The sequence below is a fragment of the Crotalus tigris genome, unplaced genomic scaffold, assembly GCF_016545835.1.
Source record: "Crotalus tigris isolate CLP2741 ecotype Arizona unplaced genomic scaffold, ASM1654583v1 scf7180000017937.1871474, whole genome shotgun sequence".
In the NCBI taxonomy this organism is placed as follows: Eukaryota; Metazoa; Chordata; class Lepidosauria; order Squamata; family Viperidae; genus Crotalus; species Crotalus tigris.
The window spans coordinates 814,220-831,701 of record NW_024096729.1 but is presented as its reverse complement, the minus strand read 5'-3'; the positions used below and the strand labels follow the sequence as shown (position 1 = coordinate 831,701).

Sequence of the window (17,482 nt, the reverse complement as noted above, 5' to 3'; positions counted from 1 at the left end):
ACAACTTCTGTTTTTTTTGTTTTCCTTTTCTTGCACCTTTTCCTTTCTTTTTTCCTTTTTTTAGTTTTGTCTTTTACTTCATATACAATTCTTAATAAATATAAATAAACAAGAAATTGTGACATTGAAATGGAAGCTCAGACTTTCAGAAAACAGAATTCATCACCCAAACGCACTTTTTTGGTAGTTTTGCTGTCAGCTTCAAGAAGTGGAGAACGTAAGGAGAGATATGGCTGCTCCACAAGGAAAGTTTACCTCATTTGTGTGTCTTTCTCTCTTAACCAAGTCATTCAGCAACCGTTCAAGGTTACAATGGCACTGAATGAATGGCTGTTTTGAAGCTTGGAGTCCCATCTGTCCCAGCATATCCACCATCATATGATCACAACTGGAATGCTTGGCAACCCATTCACACTGACAACCAAAAGCCAAGTACTCCATGATCACTTGAATGCCAGTTGCAGCCTTCCATGCTGGCTTCCCCAGAAAGTCAAAGGAAAGCCGGTGGGAACTGCAAATCACCGGGATAAGTCTCCTTGACCTATATGCCCTTTCCCAGCCTGTGTTTCCATTATGCCAGCCATTTGCTCACCTGTACACATCCTCTCTTCATATACCCCATCCCACACACCCTTCTGATCCACACCACATCCCTGTGCATCCTCCTAACTTACATGGCACCTCCTGTGCATCCCACACTCCCTTCCCTACACCTATGGCACCTCTCCAACACCCTCCAGACTCTCCCCCATACATCCCCCATAGCCTTGTTCCCTCCCTTATCCGGCTGGGATAAGTCCCAAGCCTGCAGGCAGATAAGTTCCCAGCCACTTATCTGCCTGCAGGCTTGGGACTTGCAACATCCTGTCAGGATCCCCAGTGACTTTTGTCATGGGGAGCTGGCAGGAAGGTGCCTTGCCTAACAACTGTGGGACTCAGTTAATGACAACAACTGGGACTGCAGTTGTTGCTAAACAATGCAGTTGCATTTTTCAACCGCATCACTTAGAGACAGTAATTTTGATCCCAACTGCCACTGTAAGTCAAGGACTAACTGTAAGCCTCAGTTAGCAGTTTACCATGGTCTGCTAGGGGCAGACCATATTATCTTATAAGGGAGAACAAATTATTCTGATTTAAGGGGCTTTTTCAGTAGTTGGACCCAAATCACTTCAGTGTAACAAATGAATCTCTTCACCTGTTCTCCAGAAAAGTTGTATAATGGTCGAATGTCACTTCCATTTAAAATTGTTACCTGGTGGGGCAAAAAAAGAGAGCAAAAATTAGATGTAATATCAAACATCATCTCTCCACAGAAATTCATCAAATGCTTTTAGCTTTGTGAAGAGGAAGCTAAATGGTTCCTCTTGACCCAAATGCTGTTTTCTCATTGCTTTTTCTAGCTTCTTTTTTTTTCCTGCAAAAGTGAATTAAAGAGGTGAAACAGTCACAGTATTTTTCATCTGGGTTGGTACAGCTGAGAGTAACCTTATCTAGAAGCACATCCAGACACCAAGCTATAGTTGTAGCTTTTAAAAAGATACACACAGGTAGTCCTCAATTTGCAACAGTTTGTTTAGTGACGATTTGAAATTACAGCAGCACCGAAAAAAGTGACTTAAGACTGTTTTTCACATTCATGACCATTGCAGCATTCCCCCCCCCCATGGTCATGTGATCAAAATTCAGATGCTTGGCAACCCACTCATATTTATGATGGTTGCCGTGTCCCAGGGTCATCTGATCACATTTTGCAACCTTCTGACAAGCAAAGTTGATGGGGAAGCCAGATTCACTTAACAACCGTGTTATTAACTTAACAACTGTAGTCTTTCACTTAACAACTGTGGCAAGAAAAGTTGTAAAACGGGGCAAAATTCACTTAACAACTGACTCACTTAGCAACATAAACTTTGGGCTCAATTGGGGTCATAAGTTGAGGACTACCTGTATTTCATTCAAATGACCATAAGGTACCCCCCTTTTCACATTAACATTTCTTTGCCCATCTTTTTTGTTCTTCCCCAACTATTAGTAGAATAAATTGGGAGATGATAATCTTGGAGTAAACATTCTTTGTTTGAATTTAGAGATCTATTCTGAATTTTTTTTAAAAAAATAATAATAAATATCACGACTAGGCCACAAAACCACTGAATTAGCACATCTGGGTTGTGAAAACCTTGAGAAGCAGCAGCTGTTAATACAAGTGCTCTGCCATCTGGGATTTGGTAGCCGAGGTTCCTGTCAAATGTCCTGTTTGAACAAACTAACAGTGAAGTTTTTTGGGAGAAGGGAGCATTCAAGAGAGGAGGAGGTTGGGAAGCCAGATCACAAGCTGAAAGCAATAAAAGGAAGAACGCAACATGACGTCCACATCATGACTCTGTGTTCATCCATAATCAAAGTGCCTTAGGAAAATCAGATTTCTTTATTTTGGGGCCTCTACATTCCCCTCCTCCTTAGAAATACATCAGTTGCTATAGCAGCCACGGGGATCCACAACAAGCAAGCAGTTCCATGAAATGAAGATGGGAAGGAGGAAGCAACCCCACATAGCCACAAGGCAATGTCTTGTTTCACGTACACAAAACGGGTGACCAGGTTAATTCACTTATCTTTTATCATATCTGGACACATTACAACTAATGACTAGGGGTCATGGAAAGGGCTGAGGTTTCTAACAAAATCTGCCCTTGTAGCTTTTACCAAGCAAGCCCATTATGCATACCAGGAGTGGAAACATTGACCTACTCCAGCAACACCAGCTGATGCCATGGCACCAAAAGCACAACTTGAGGATGCTGTGCAGTTGCATCTTGGTTAGCTGGATGCCTTCAGACATAATAATAATAATAATAATAATAATAATAATAATAATAATAATAATAATAATAATAATAATAATAATGTTGGAAGGGACCTTGGAGGTCATCTACTCCAACCCCCTGCTCAAGCAGAAACCCTATATCATTTCAGACAAATGGTTGTCCAGTCTCTTTTTAAAAACTTCCAGTGTTGGAGCATTCACAGCTTCTGGAGGCAGGCTGTTCCTCTGGTTAATTGTTCTGACTGTCAGGAAATGTCTCCTCAGTTCTAGGTTGCTTCTCTCTTTGATTAGTTTCCATCCGTTGCTTCTTGTCCTACCTTCAGGTGCTTTGGAGAATAGTTTGACTCATATAACACCTATGAGACTTTCACCTTGCAAAATGCATCACCCTTTTCCCAAGCCTTAGAATCCCTGTTAAAATAATGCTATTCAAGTATTAGAGAAATGAATAGCTTGCCTTATTTTTATTTTTATTTAGTAATGCTACCAAATTCCAGAAGATCAGGCAGTTATATTTTTGAAGAAGAGAATGCTGTACAGAAAGCTCCAAAAAGGGGGCATATTAAGGTTTGAACAAGGCATCTGCAACTTTAAAAACTCTGCTTCCAAGCAGTATGGAGATATTGTACTTCTTGAGAGAAAGGAACGCTGCTTCAATCTGGCCTCGGGCAAATTTTTTGGGAAAGAGGGAATTCCCAGTTTATGGATCAGGCATAAAGACGTTATTATGCTCCTTTGTTGATATTTTCGATAGCAGGGGATGTTAAATGAATGCTTTAACTTAACAGAACTGAAGATAGGAAGTGGTTTTCAAGACTTAAGATACATAGTGACTTCAAGACATAGTGATTTGGGAGAAGGTTGGCATTAAATTACACCTGGAGGAAACTGTAAGTTGCATGCATTCTCAGCAATTATGTGAGCAGTCAAAATTCTGCACCAGCCTATGGCTCCCTACAAGTAGCTTTCAATGGAATTATATGACCCAAGCTAGTATCTCTAGTAAGTGGGGGGGGGGAGGTGGTATCACAGACTGTTTGAAAACAATAAAAAATAAAAATGACACGGATGTGGCTCTTACATATCCATAGGTGAGATTTCCTTTGGGCACACCAGCCACAAAATCTGTAAGAAGCAAAGTGATTACAAGATATGTAATATGGCATTACAGCATGGATTCTTGTACTTAGCAATTATATGAAGTTACAACAGACACCCCCCCCCAAATCTATTTATGACTCAGTTCTGAAGTTTCAATGGCTGCCGCCGCTCCCTATAGTCAGGTGACAGGATTTTCGGCATTCAGGAACCAACCCACAGTTATAGCTGCATATGGTATCCCACAGCCATGTGATCGCAATTTACGATGTTTTTGTCAGAAACCAAAAACGGCTCATAGCAAACAATGAGTTCATTAAACAACCGCATCATTCACTTAACGACCCACAGCATTCGCTTTACAATTGCCATATTCCCTTAACAATCATCTTTAAAAGGTTGTAAAATCAGGTGTAGTCACATGATGACCTGCTTTACAACCATCGCAACTTACAACCATAATTGCCAGGCTCAGTTATGGTCACAGGTTGAAGCAAAGTAAGTTTCTACAACTCATAGAGGAAAAGGAAATCTAGGTTATTCACTGTCACAACTCTCCTAAGTACAGGCAGCCTCCATTTTTGGTGATCAGAATGAGGTAGCCAACAAACAACAATTGAATTATAGAGACAATCTGAAAATATTTTTAAAAAAGATTTCATTGACAAATTTAGTTGGCATTTCATTTGGAAGGCAATATAAATTGTTGGTGCATATACAATCCCAGCTTCTTATTCCTCCCCCCCCCCAAAGCGTACATGTACTATCTCCCACAGCAATGAATGTGATAAGTTCTCCCTCAAGCCTCTTAGTACCTTCAGTGGCATCTCTGCTGAATTCACCTACAGTCACAGAATAGCCTAGGAACAAAAAACAAGGAATAATGCAATGGATGACAAACAATTTGTCTCTGGTAGCTACCAAGACCATTTGAGGGTCCCCTTATCATTGCAGAACAACAGAGTATCCTAAATCACAAAATAATGCACAAAATGAGGCAACCTATAAATATCACCTAAGCAGCCTCATCTCAGTTGGGTTCAGAATAGCTAATCCTTGTGGTTTCCCTAAAGATCAGCATAGATCATCATTTGTAGAGGAAAAAACCCCAACAATCACAAAGTGAAAAATGCTCGCGTTTGGCACCAAAGAAAGATCAACTGATAGAATAGAGCTCATTTCAATTCCAGAGAGGATCCACCTTGATTTGTTACCCTGAAAAGACAGCCAATCAGAAACAAAGGAAGTCCACAGTATTTACAATATTCTATAACAGTCTCTTTTTCAACCTTGACAGATGTGTGGTTTACAACTCCTAAAATTCCCCAGCCAGCCATGCTTTCCTTGTTTGCTAGGGAATTTTGTGAGTTGAAATCCACACATCTTCAAGTTGCCAAGATTGAAAAAGACTGTTCTAGGACAACTCTGCTGACTCTGCTGAGTTATTTACGAACCTTACTATTAGGGAATGACACACATCAGAGGCAACATTTCCTCCCAGAAATGAAGAACCAGGGGTCAGACAGAGCATATTGTTTGGTTGCGGTTTACTGTGACCTCTGATTCACCTTACAAGTGTGTGGGTTTGATTTGCAACTCATTAACTAGCCTTATTCTGAACTGAGAACGGGTAAAGTGGCTGACCTCTAGGCTAGGAGAATCAGACAAGCCAAGAATTCTCTCACCCTCACTGCCAGATATGAATCATAGTCATTGCTTTCATGCAGCCTGGCCTTTGCGTAAAGAGCACCTCAGGGACTCAACACTAGATCCACTTATGTTCTTAGCTGCCTACAGGAACAAAGAATCAACCAAAAGGCCTGTTGAGGGAAGTGCTGCAGTTCAGAAGGGATCCATGAGGCTCCTACCTGAGTTTTCTATTGGGGAGAGAGCTGGAATTTTCAATTTGGGGAAGAGAGTTGAACTGTATGTGTGTGTTGAATTCCTTGGAATCAGGAGCAAGGCAGGACGCTTTAAGGATCTGACCTTTGGGAGTCTAGCAGTCCTCCTGGTATAAAAAGATCTGAGGATGAGAGCCAGTTTGGCCTAGTGCAGTGATGGCGAACCTTTTAGAGACTGAGTGCCCAAACTGCAGCCCAAAACCCACTTATGCATTGTCGGGTGCTGGATGGGTGTGGCCCATTGAGTGGGTGTGGCCCATTGGGTGGGCGTGGCTGCAGTGGTAATGGCAGACTGGGTGGGACTAAAATGTTCAATCAATCAATTCCAACTTTACAAGATCTTTCTTTTCCTGCAGGAAGTTGAAATTGATCGATTGATTGAACCTTTTTTTTTTTTTTGCACACAGCGGTGGAGGCCTAAAGCGACAAGGTTTTATAAAACCTAGCTGAAGGCTTAGGACTGGGGTGACGGCACGTGTGCCCACAGAGAGGGCTCTGAGTGCCGCCTCTGGCACTCGTGCCATAAGTTCGCCACCACTGGCCTAGTGATTAAGGCACCAGGCTAGAAATCAGGAGATGGTGAGTTCTAGTTCCTGTTTGTCAGCCCAACTCACCTCCCAGGGTTATTGTGGAGAAAATAGGAGAAGGAAGGAATATTAGGTAAGTAAACCACCTTGAATTATATAATAATAATAGTAATAATAATAATAATAATAATAATAATAATAATAATAATAATAATAATAATAATAATAATGTTGTTTTGTTGTTGTTATTATTTTGAATATTAGTAGCTTGGGTTGATAGTTGGACTATTGGCTTGATCTCAGAGTCTGGCGATTTGATTCCATTGGGGAGGGGCATCTTTAGTGTGGTTTGAATTGAAATTCAGTTCAAAGCACACTGAAGATGTCCCCCTCCTGAATGGAGATGAAACGTTTGCAGCCAAATTGCTAAGCTCGGAGATCAAATCAACAGCAGCAGCAGCAACAACAACAACAATGATGTCAGGATAAAAATAAATACATAAACGAGTCAACATCTGAGAAAAATCAGTCCTGTAATTTAGGATTCCTATCCATGCTCCACAAAATTAACCGAAGCAGATGGCCGCCAGGACAAAAAAAGAAAAAAATCTGTCAAAGTCAAGGCTGCTTCTCCATCATCGGTCTTCTCTGTCAAACTCACCTAGGTAACTGTCATCCGCTTTGAGGTGAGTCTGGTGTGTTTTGAGCTCTCCTTTAACCACAACGATTAAATACTCAGGGTCATAGGATTCTTCAATGGCCTCTTGAGTTGCTGAGATCACTTGGCCTAAAGAGCAAGCAGAGTGCAACAATTAGCATGTTGGACTAAGATCAGAGAGACCCAGGTTCAAATCCCCACTTAGGTTGGAAGATTCGTAAGGTAAGGAAAATTATTAATGTCTTGCAGCTCAAGTTATTCCACAGAATTGCTATGGAGATATAAGTGAGAGAGGGGTTTTGGGGGTGTGGGGGGGGGAGAAAGGCAAGAAATAACATAATGCTGCATTTGAGAGATGCCAGAGAAAGATTGCAGGAGACAATGTTCAGATATGTGAGGCAGCTGGCGCTTATGGTTATCAACAGTCACACGGAACTTGTAAACAAAATATATTACAATAATGCTGTTTGTGAATCTTAGCTGCCACTTTCCTGCCCAAACTAAAGAAAGGAATTCCAACCCCCCTGGATGAGAAGCTGCACTCAAAAATAGGACAAAGAATAATAAGATTTATCTGATCAGGCAAATAAACATTGTCAGATAATGAATACATAAAACACAATGTATTTCAAGTAACAAAAACAGAGGGAAATACGTGTTGGAAAGAGTCCAGTCCCTCCCTAGCCCTCTAAAAGGGATTCTACTGGATCCCATGGAGGCCTCCTTTTCTCTATATCAAATTGATATAAGAGCTTGAATGAAAATCACTCATTTTCTGTTGAGGGCCCGTTATGTCAGCCAGTACATGTTCTGGGACACCATTTGGAGGTTGTGGGGAGGGAGGAAAAGGACACATAGAAGCAAAGGAAAGTATATAGCTAGTCCTGGATTGAACAACAGTTCATTTAGTGATTGTTTGAAGTTACAATGGCACTGGAAAAAGTGACTCCTCACCGTTTTTCACAATTATGACCAGGCCTTTTTTTCTCATAGAACGCCCAGAACGGAGTTCCGGCACCTTTTTTGGATGGAACCTTGTAGGGTAGGCAAGGCGGGTGGTATGACGTGTGTGAGTTCCGGCACCTTTTTTTTTTTTTAGAAAAAAAGCACTGCTTATGACTGTTGTAGCATCCCTATGGTCATGTGATGAAAATTGGCAAATGATTCATATTTATGACAATTGCAATATCCTAGGGCAGTGATGGCGAACCTTTTAGATACCGAGTGCCCAAACACTGGCCCCTCCCCTGCTCCCCCCTGCCCCTCCCCCACCCCACCCCCCCCCTGCCTGCCCGCTGGGCCACTCACCGCCTCCAGGGCCTGCCGCAGATTGCCCAGGCAGCCCAGCAGCACCATGGCGGCCACACCCTCTGCCTGCACCCCGCAGCATCAACTGTGCGGGAGGGGGCATAAGGGCAGAGTCTTAACTATGCTGCCTGGCTGCTATGTCCTTGGCTGCGCTGCTCTGTGTGGGCCACGCTTGGGGGCGACTCTCCTCCAGGGGGGCTGCTGGTGAGGAGGGTGTCGTGGGGGGAGGCGAGGCTGGGGCAATGGCACATGTGCCCACAGAGAGGGCTCCGAGTGCCGCCTCTGGCACATGTGCCATAGGTTCGCCACCATTCTCCTAAGGCAGGAGTAGGCAACCTTGGCTCTTTTATGACTCGTGGACTTTAACTCCCAGAATTCTTGAGCCAGCCATGTTGGCTCAGGAATTCTGGGAGTTGAAGTCCATGAGTCATAAAAGAGCCAAGGTTGCCTACCCCTCTCCTAGGGTCATGTGATCATGTTTCGCAACCTTCTGACAAGCGTTGTCAATGGGGAAGCCAGGTTCCCTTAGCAACCATGTCACTAACTTTAACAACTGTTGTGATTCACTTAACAAGTGTGGCAAGAAAAGTCATAAAATGGGGTAACACTAACTTAACGACTGTCTTGCTTAGCCACATAAATTTTGGGCTCAGTTGTGGTTGTAAGTCGAAGACAACTTGTATTTCCATTAGATCAGTTTTTCAAGGTTTGCAAAAACAGATTCCCCTCTGGCCTGAACAGCCACTTTGAAAAATATGGCAACATCTACTTCTCTCCAGGCATACAAAATCTCATTTATCTCAAATTCCCAGCACTTTTTTTAAAATATACAAATCTCCCTAGTGTTTGCCTCTGCTGCCTTTTCTCTTCTCTTCCTTCATGCCAAATTAAAATTCTTCATAGTACTGTTTCCCACTGCTACTTGAGTTTAAGGCAAAGAGATGAAACCAGGCTATGCTGTGGAAGGTCTGCCTAACCTATATCGTGCAATTGTGGGTAGACTTAGCTCTAGGGTGTGCAGCTGCCAACTCACCTTGCCAGAAGTAGCTTCCAGGGCCACCGAGAAGAACCCTTCCTGCCTGCAGAGAGAAAGACAATTTTTAAAATCCACAAAACTCTTATTTAACCCCCTCTACCTTAATGTATTTGAGATTTCCCCCTTAAATGCCCTAACCTGCATTGTCCATATCTTGCCCCACACTCAAGAAGGAAGGAAACTGACCTTTGTGAATTCAGCACTGAAACCACTTTGACAATAGCCTTGTCCAGCAGGTGAATTCAGATCTGGCAGGACAGAGAGAGAGAGAGAGAAGAAGAGATTGAGAAATTCAGAGAAGCTGAACAAGTAATGAGTGACATGAAATCATGGTGCAACAACAGTTGATGTGGGTAACGTAAGAAACCACTGATATTGCAGCTTGAATTTTTCAATGCGATGTCTTTCGATTGTGTTTTCTGCACATGGATGTGCAAATGTATTGGAGGAGGATCAGGACAAAACTTCCACTTAAAAGCATCAGGAAGTAGGAATCCAAGATTATCTCTTCTACTTCCCTCGCTTCTCTCTCAAATTAAACCCATCATTTAATCTGATACAAACTGAGCAAAGCTTCATAATCATAATGACTGAGCATCAGGCATGGGCAACATGTGCTGTCCATTAACAATCAGGAGGGCTACAGGTTTTCCATCCTGCAGCACAGAGCTTAAAAAAAACAAAACAAAACATATGTTATACGTATGTTGTATATGGTATGTATATGTTGTATATAGTATGTTTAGGTGTGTATCATGTATGTGTTCACTTTGAGAGCGGGCAACTAAATTTCATTTTTGATGTGTGTCATTGTACCCACAGTAAAAAATGACAATAAAGGTTATTATCTTTTCTTTTCTTATCCAAAACAAAAACCCAAAACCCCATACATGAATTGCTTATTTTAATAAAACAGCGGGATGTATTTCTTTAAACATTCATTAATACTTCCTGAATGATAAAAGTGGAAAGATGTGTTATAAGTGGAGATATGCCAAGTTTTTCTATTTGGGAATGGAACATTCTGCTTCTCCTCTGGAATAGCCACTCTCCTTTGGACTGTGCCATTCCGGGGGTGGTCTGGCGGTTTTCAGAAGTAAATCATCTAAACTGGAAGCAGTTTGAGGCATCCTGGGTGTGGTCTGGGCACGAAATAGGCCTGTTTCATCCAGAATGCCATGCCTAGGATACCTCAAACTGTTTCCAATCCAGAAACAATTATGCTGCCCCAGAGTGGCATAGTCCAGAGGGGAATAGAATGTTCTTTAGTTCAAAGGAATGTTTCATACCCCAAGTAGTTTCCCACATCCCTAGTCAAGACAGAAAGAGATTTCTGCCAGGAAGCAGGTAAAACAATACTTTAATTCAATGCCATCTGGAAAAAGGCACTAACTGTGCCTTGCCTTCCAAACAACACAGACATAGAACAACACTCCCTAGTCTCATGCTTACATACCTGTTTTGGGATTATGGCTTAGAATTCACATTTTTATTTATTAATCAAATTTATAGAGCCACCCATGTCACCAAAGAGAACTCTGGGAAGCACACAACAAATATTTGGAAAGGATCACTGAGAAAACTACATCTATCTATCTATCTATCTATCTATCTATCTATCTATCTATCTATCTATCTATCTATCTATCTATCTATCTATCTATCCATCCATCAGATTCATTATTTTTATAAATAATTAAGGTGGCCAATATACTTAATATTCCCTCTTTTCTCCACAAATGAATCCTGTGAGGTGGGTTGAACTGAGAGTAAGTGACTGACCCATGGTCACCCAATTGGCTTTCATGCCTAAGGCAGGACTAGAATTCATAGTCTCCTGGTTTCTAAGCCAGCATCTTAACTACTATTTCACACTGTGCTATACCCCAAAATATGCCATAAAGGCCTCCAGTCTGGGAATCTAGCATTGCCAGTGTGCCGTAGACACCTCCCGTGATATTTACATGTCCCTGCTCCACCTGATATTTTACATCTCTAAAGCATGCTTTCAGTTCCGGATCATCTATTCAGAGAAAGGTCATAAATGACCAGGATAAATATGATTGTTTTCTGTGAAGAGAGGCTAAAGTGGGTAGAGATATGGATCACAGCTGCCATTCTGTAAATGAGTAAGCTCTCTTACTGCAACCATTTTCTAAGAGGGTCCACAGCATGCTCTCTATGTTTCAAATTGTCCAATAGACTTCAAAGGTTGGAGACCCTAGCCAGATGTGTTGAGGCTCCCCTCCCCATTGATGATTCATTACTTTAGAGGATGAAGTTATTCAATAATATTTTCATTAACAATCCCTTCTCTCATGGACCGCATGTTACCTGAACGGCAAGGAGCATATTCCACAAATTTAGTAAAGTTGTTGATTGACAGGTAACATGTGCCCACAACTTCTTGTTGAGGTTCATCCTTAGTTGTCCGCCAGCTGTACAAGGGGGCACAGGCCTAGTAGGGGAAAAAAAAATCAGCCTAGTAAGCAAAGACAGAGAGATCAAGGGTCAACGAGCGGCATCTAACCTGCAGTCAACCTTTCCACTGTTGTTATTAGATCAACCAGGCCAGGCCCTACCAGAGGGAAACTCCACCTTCACAGAGTAACTATTCCAAAGCTTCTCCCACAATTAACTTCCTTCCCAGCACCTTCATTTACAAGCAAATGAGTTCTTATCCCATCCTGGACATCAGTTCCTCTCAGGCAGCTGACTCAGGCAACAGATGTTAGGACGGGGTAGGCAACCTTGGCTCTTTTATGACTCGTGGACTTCAACTCCCAGAATTCGTGAGCCAGGAGGTAATAGACAGATGTTGGAGGCCATGTGGCCCGCACACTTATACATATATACAGCCTTGTATCTTTCTGTCTTAAGTTGCAATGGAAAATCTTGCTCCGTTGCTGATGTTGACAAAAGTAAGGTCATTTCCATGGAATAAGAAGATGGCTGATAACCGCTTCTTCATCTGAAGCATCCAAATATCTTGATTCAGTAGAAAAATAAAACCATGCTCATCCCTCTAGCCTCATCACTGGCAGCAATTTGTTTAAGGCAGGATGAGTTTGACAGTGCGTCTAAAACTCTGCAAAAGTGTCTTCTGATTTAATCAATATGAGTTCCTGTTTTGGATATAAGTTCTTAAAACGTATAAATACTGCTTGGAGACTTCCCAGTGCAGCCTCTTGCTAAAGCTGACAAGTTTTAGAAGTTGCTTAAAATCCCAGCTTGTGCTTCTTCCTGGAACTGTTTCTACTTTTCACTCTCACTTGTTTCTTACAGGAGCAATCTATAGTTCAGACTTTGAGTATTCGATTTTGCAAAGCACCCTGAAATCAAAATTGAGGAAAAGTAATCTATCTACCCTTCTTTCTATCTACCTTTATAGTTTAAGCAAACAGATAATAAAATAAAATGTGTCTCTAATATAATTTGGGGTGGAACGCAACGACACCAGAAGAGAAAGGAATTTCTTCCCTGTACAATGGTTCCAAACCCCAAACCCACATGCTTAAAGAGCTGAAGGCTCTTCTCCTCCCCCTTTCTGAAATTGCCTTTTTAGCTACACCCCTCTTTCTCTTGAATTCAGGGCATTGGAGAGTTGAAGCAGCAATTGCAGTATAGCCAAGTGACGATTGAAGTAGGGAAGAAACAACAGCGTAATAGCATTCTTGACCCGTGAATCCTTGCAATTAGTGTCAGGTAAAACTAAATGCAGATGTTGATAACAAAAATCTTTTCTAAGATTTTTTTTTTTTTTTGACAAAGAGTAACCAAGAATTTATTAAGTAGAAAATTCAAACTTCCCCTTGAAGTGGCCAAGGAAACATTCTTCATTCCAAATGTCTGTTAGAGGCTTCTTGAAAGAAGCAATGAATTGGCAAGATCTACGTCTTCAGACCAGTAGTATATTAACACCAACCCTTGAGATAATGTTGATTAATTTTTCTCCCATTAAACTTTATAGGACAAATTTGTGGTTTTTTTTAAAAAAACAAAAACCTAGAAAGTGGTACCAGATTGATGACAAGTCCAAAGGCCATGTCTTTATCTTTTCTTTCCTTTTGGGATTTGGATGAAACAGCCTTTCTGCTCACTGCTAGTGGTGACAGGATTAATCTGCAACATTTCTAGCCTTCGTGGGTAGAAAGATTTTGTTCAAGATGTTGAGATCAATAGATTTAGAAGACAAATGTGTGCAGAGGAGGGGAAAGGGGAGGGGAAAATCTGAGCAGGATTCTCCGAAGTCCAAAATGTCAGAGTTTAGATTTCATCGCCCTGTATAGACCTGCCCCTCCCGTTGAATAGCACAAGCAGAACAATGAATGAAATGTATACACTTTGCGGCGTTCTTTTCTCTTTAAGAAAACACAACAAGCAGAGAGAATAAACAATGGGCACTATAAAGCCATTTTATACACACAGGAATTTGCAACAAGATCCTTCCATATATTGTTGGTTTGAAGGCTGGCAGCCTAAAACACGGGGCAGCCTCTTTTTGTTGAAAAGCCCTGCCACAAAGGAGATGTGTAATGTAACAAGCAGGTCTCGATAGCTATCTTTAAATACTCAGCTGCTTCAAAGAGGATGTAAGATAACTCTCTTCTGTTATCACAAACCACTGGACAAGAAGTCAATTTCTCGAAAAATGGCAGGAAGGCTGACTCAAGGGTAGCATTAAGGGTGGAAGAACAAATATTTCCCAACTAAATCAAAATTTGTTGTTGTTAATTGTGAAGTTGTGTCCGACCCATCGCGACCCCATGGACAACGTTCCTCCAGGTCTTTAAATCAAAATAGAAAGGGGCAATCAAGAAGCTGCCTAGGCCATCTTGAATATTGAACTGACTGTACAAGAGAAGCTTTTCTTAACACTAGTGATCTCCAGATGTGTGGACTTCAATTCCCAGAATTCCCCAGCCAGCTGAGGCTTCTGAGCATTTGGGACCATGCCAGTCGGGAAGCCAATGCAATCTGGGGAGAGCAGAGTTTGATCTGTGACCGTAATAAAAGGTTGATTGATTGGGAGATCAGAGACTCACAATTGGCTTTTGCAGGCTGCAAAACCCACTTGCTCTTTTGGGTACTTGTATGCAGCTTTCAAATTCAGGTTGCACACTGAAGCACCAGCTGCCTGATTTTATTTTTTTGCTTGTTATCCTGGCCCCCTCCTCGCCCCTCTATCTTTCCTTCAGGAGGCTCAACGTGACATACAGAAGCACGTCCTCTTCAATTTTTTTCTTCAAACAACAAGCCTTTGAAGGAGTGCATTTCCCGAAGGAATAAAAAAAAAAAGGAATTTCCATGGCTCAGAGTGGACATAAACCTGCATCTCTCTAGTCCAGGGGTAGGCAACCTTGGCTCTTTTATGACTTGTGGACTTCAACTCCCAGAATTCCTGAGCCAGCCATGCTGGCTCAGGAATTCTGGGAGTTGAATCCACGAGTCATAAAAGAGCCAAGGTTGCCTACCCCTGCTCTAGTCCTACTCCAACAGCCTTAACTCTGACACCACACTGGCTCCTGTCATTTAGAGCTCAGAAACAGATCATCCCTCAATAGCTGCAGCTGATGGAAGCTAGTTCAGGCCACAAAGAAGGACCGATCTTGCCATGAGGTTCAGCCTTGCATGTTCCTGTTGCTCCCTAAACTTGCAGACCACGATCCAGTTCCTGAAGTGCTCAGAGAAAAATCACAGGGGACATTTTAAAAGAGAGAACATGCAGTGAGGGGTAAGCTGTTTCTACCCTAAAATCACAAGGCAAGAGGTAGGCTAATGGCAGGGCTGGTCTTCGTACCGTGTATTTTTCCTATCTTTTCAGTCTAAACTACCAGGGATAACTCAGCCTGTACAGACTCCTCTCATCAGTACATGTGGTTAAATGAAATCAGCACATACCGGACATAAGATTCCCAGCTAAGGTTACCAAAATGCTGCACCTAGATAAGATCAGTTTAAAAAACCCGCCAGATCAATGGGATTTAAAAATGTATACTTCACTGACATAATTTAATCTGCACTGTTAAAAGCAGGATATTGCTTTAAAAGCCTGCTCTCGCAATGGGGTGAGCATTCCCCTTCCTTGCCCCAGCTCCTGTCCACCTAACAGCATTCAAATGCGAGTAGATTACATGTGGTCCTCGACTTACAACAGTCCATTTAGTGACCATTCAAAGTTACAACGGCACTGAAAAAGGTCACTTCGGACCATTTTTCACACTTACAACCGTTGCCGCCTCCCCCACGGTCACGTTTATCGAAATTCAGACGCTTGGCAAGTGGTTCACATTTACGACGGTTGCAGTGTCTCGGGATCATGTGATTCCTCCTTTTTCGACCTTCTGACAAGCAAAGTCAGTGGCGGGAGGGAGGGAAAGAGAGATTTACTTAACAACCGTGTGACTAACTTAACCAATGCAATGATTCACTTATCAACATGGCAAGAAAAGCAGTAAAATGGGGCAAACTCACCAAATGTTTCACTTAGCAACTTATATGTTGGGCTCAATTGTGCTCATAATTGGAGGATAGATACCACTTCAGTGGGAAGGTTACAGTGTTACGTGCACTTTTAAGACATATAGCCATGCTGGCCACATGACCACAGAAAATGTCTTTGGACAATGCTGGGCTCCTTTGGCCAAGAAACAGAGATGAGTGCCATGCCCTAGAGTTGGACACGACTGGACAGGGAAACCTTTACCTTCTCTCTCTCTCTCTCTCTCTCTCTCTCTCTCTCTCACACACACACACACACACACACACACACCCACACACACACACACATATATATATATATATATATATATATATATATATATATATATATATATATGTATATATATATATATATATATTAAATTAAAACACATTCTGAAGACATCCAATCCTGAACTCCTTGTTTCCTTTATCTGAAAGTCCAGAAGCCGTAAAACAGATTTTGAAGAAGAACATGGGGCAAATCTTAGCAACTGGGACATAAGTACAGGGAGCCCTCGACCGCGACCCACAATTGCGCCCAACATTTCTGTGGCTAAGCGAGATGGTTGTTAAGTGAATTTTGATCCCTTTTACAGCCTTTCCTGCCACAGTTGTTAAGTGAAACACTGCAGTTCCTGAGTCAGTAACCCAGTTGTTAAGTGAATCTGACTTCCCCCCATTGACTTTGCTCGTCAGAAGATCACAGAAGGTGATCACGTGACCCCACCTGGGGCACTGCAAGGGCCATAAATATGAGTCAGTTGCCAAGCGGCTGAATTTTGATCACGTGACTCTGGGGGGGGGGGAATGCTGCAATGGTCGTGAGTGTGAAAAACAATAATAGGTCACTTTTTTTCCGATGCCATTGGAACGTCAGACAATAAAACAACTGCTGTAAGTTGAGGACTACCTGTAGCATGCTTATCAATAGAAAAACTAGCCTAGGAGTTTGCTAAGCCAGAGTTTCAATTTTCCTTTACTGATCAAGCTTGACTCAGTCTTCCATCCTTCTGAGGTCGGTAAAATGAAGACCCAGATTTTTGGGGGCAATAGGCTGACTCTGTAAACCGCTTAGGGAGGTCTGTAAAGTACTACAAAGAAGTATATGAGTCTAAGTGCTATTGCTATCATAAGAGCTGTGGTGGTGCAATGATTAGAATGCAATACTGCAGACTGCCCACTGCCAGGAGTTCGATCCTGACTGGGTCAAGATTGACTCAGCCTTCCATCCTTCCGAGGTCAGTAAAAGGAGGACCCAGATTGTTGGGGGCAATAGGCTGAGTCTGTAAATCGCTTAGAGAGGGCTGCAAAGCACTATGAAGCGGTATAGAAGTGCTATTGCTATTGCTTTCATGCCTTTAAAAAAAGTTGTCTGCAACCCAGCATAACAATAATCTGTACTGACTGCCTAATTTGGTGCCTACCCATCAACGTTTGACAACAACTCCCATCACCCAGCTGGAACAGAACTGGCTGGATTTATGGGAGCTGCACTTCTGGTACAACGAGCACAACAGATAGGAAAAAGCTGCTCTGCAGTCATCCTTAAAAATGTCTTTCACAAAATTTTGCTAATATGATGTGACCAGAGACCTTGGGTTGCAATTGCAGCATAAATAACAATGACTGAAAGTAAGACGC

At 42.1% G+C, this 17,482-nt stretch overlaps 1 protein-coding gene across 1 annotated transcript in view; it reads right to left on the bottom strand.

The window, feature by feature from the left end:
- Nucleotides 1–17,482, bottom strand: part of ITGA5 (integrin subunit alpha 5) — an 89,357-nt gene that overhangs the window by 30,552 nt on the left and 41,323 nt on the right. Inside the window, exons 4-10 of the mRNA XM_039344744.1 lie at nucleotides 11,693–11,816; nucleotides 9,545–9,606; nucleotides 9,356–9,401; nucleotides 7,018–7,143; nucleotides 4,744–4,788; nucleotides 3,912–3,955; nucleotides 1,199–1,255 (exon numbers count right to left, since the gene is read on the bottom strand). Coding sequence (XP_039200678.1) covers nucleotides 1,199–1,255; nucleotides 3,912–3,955; nucleotides 4,744–4,788; nucleotides 7,018–7,143; nucleotides 9,356–9,401; nucleotides 9,545–9,606; nucleotides 11,693–11,816 — 504 coding nt within the window. The remainder of the gene's footprint in view (nucleotides 1–1,198; nucleotides 1,256–3,911; nucleotides 3,956–4,743; nucleotides 4,789–7,017; nucleotides 7,144–9,355; nucleotides 9,402–9,544; nucleotides 9,607–11,692; nucleotides 11,817–17,482) is intronic.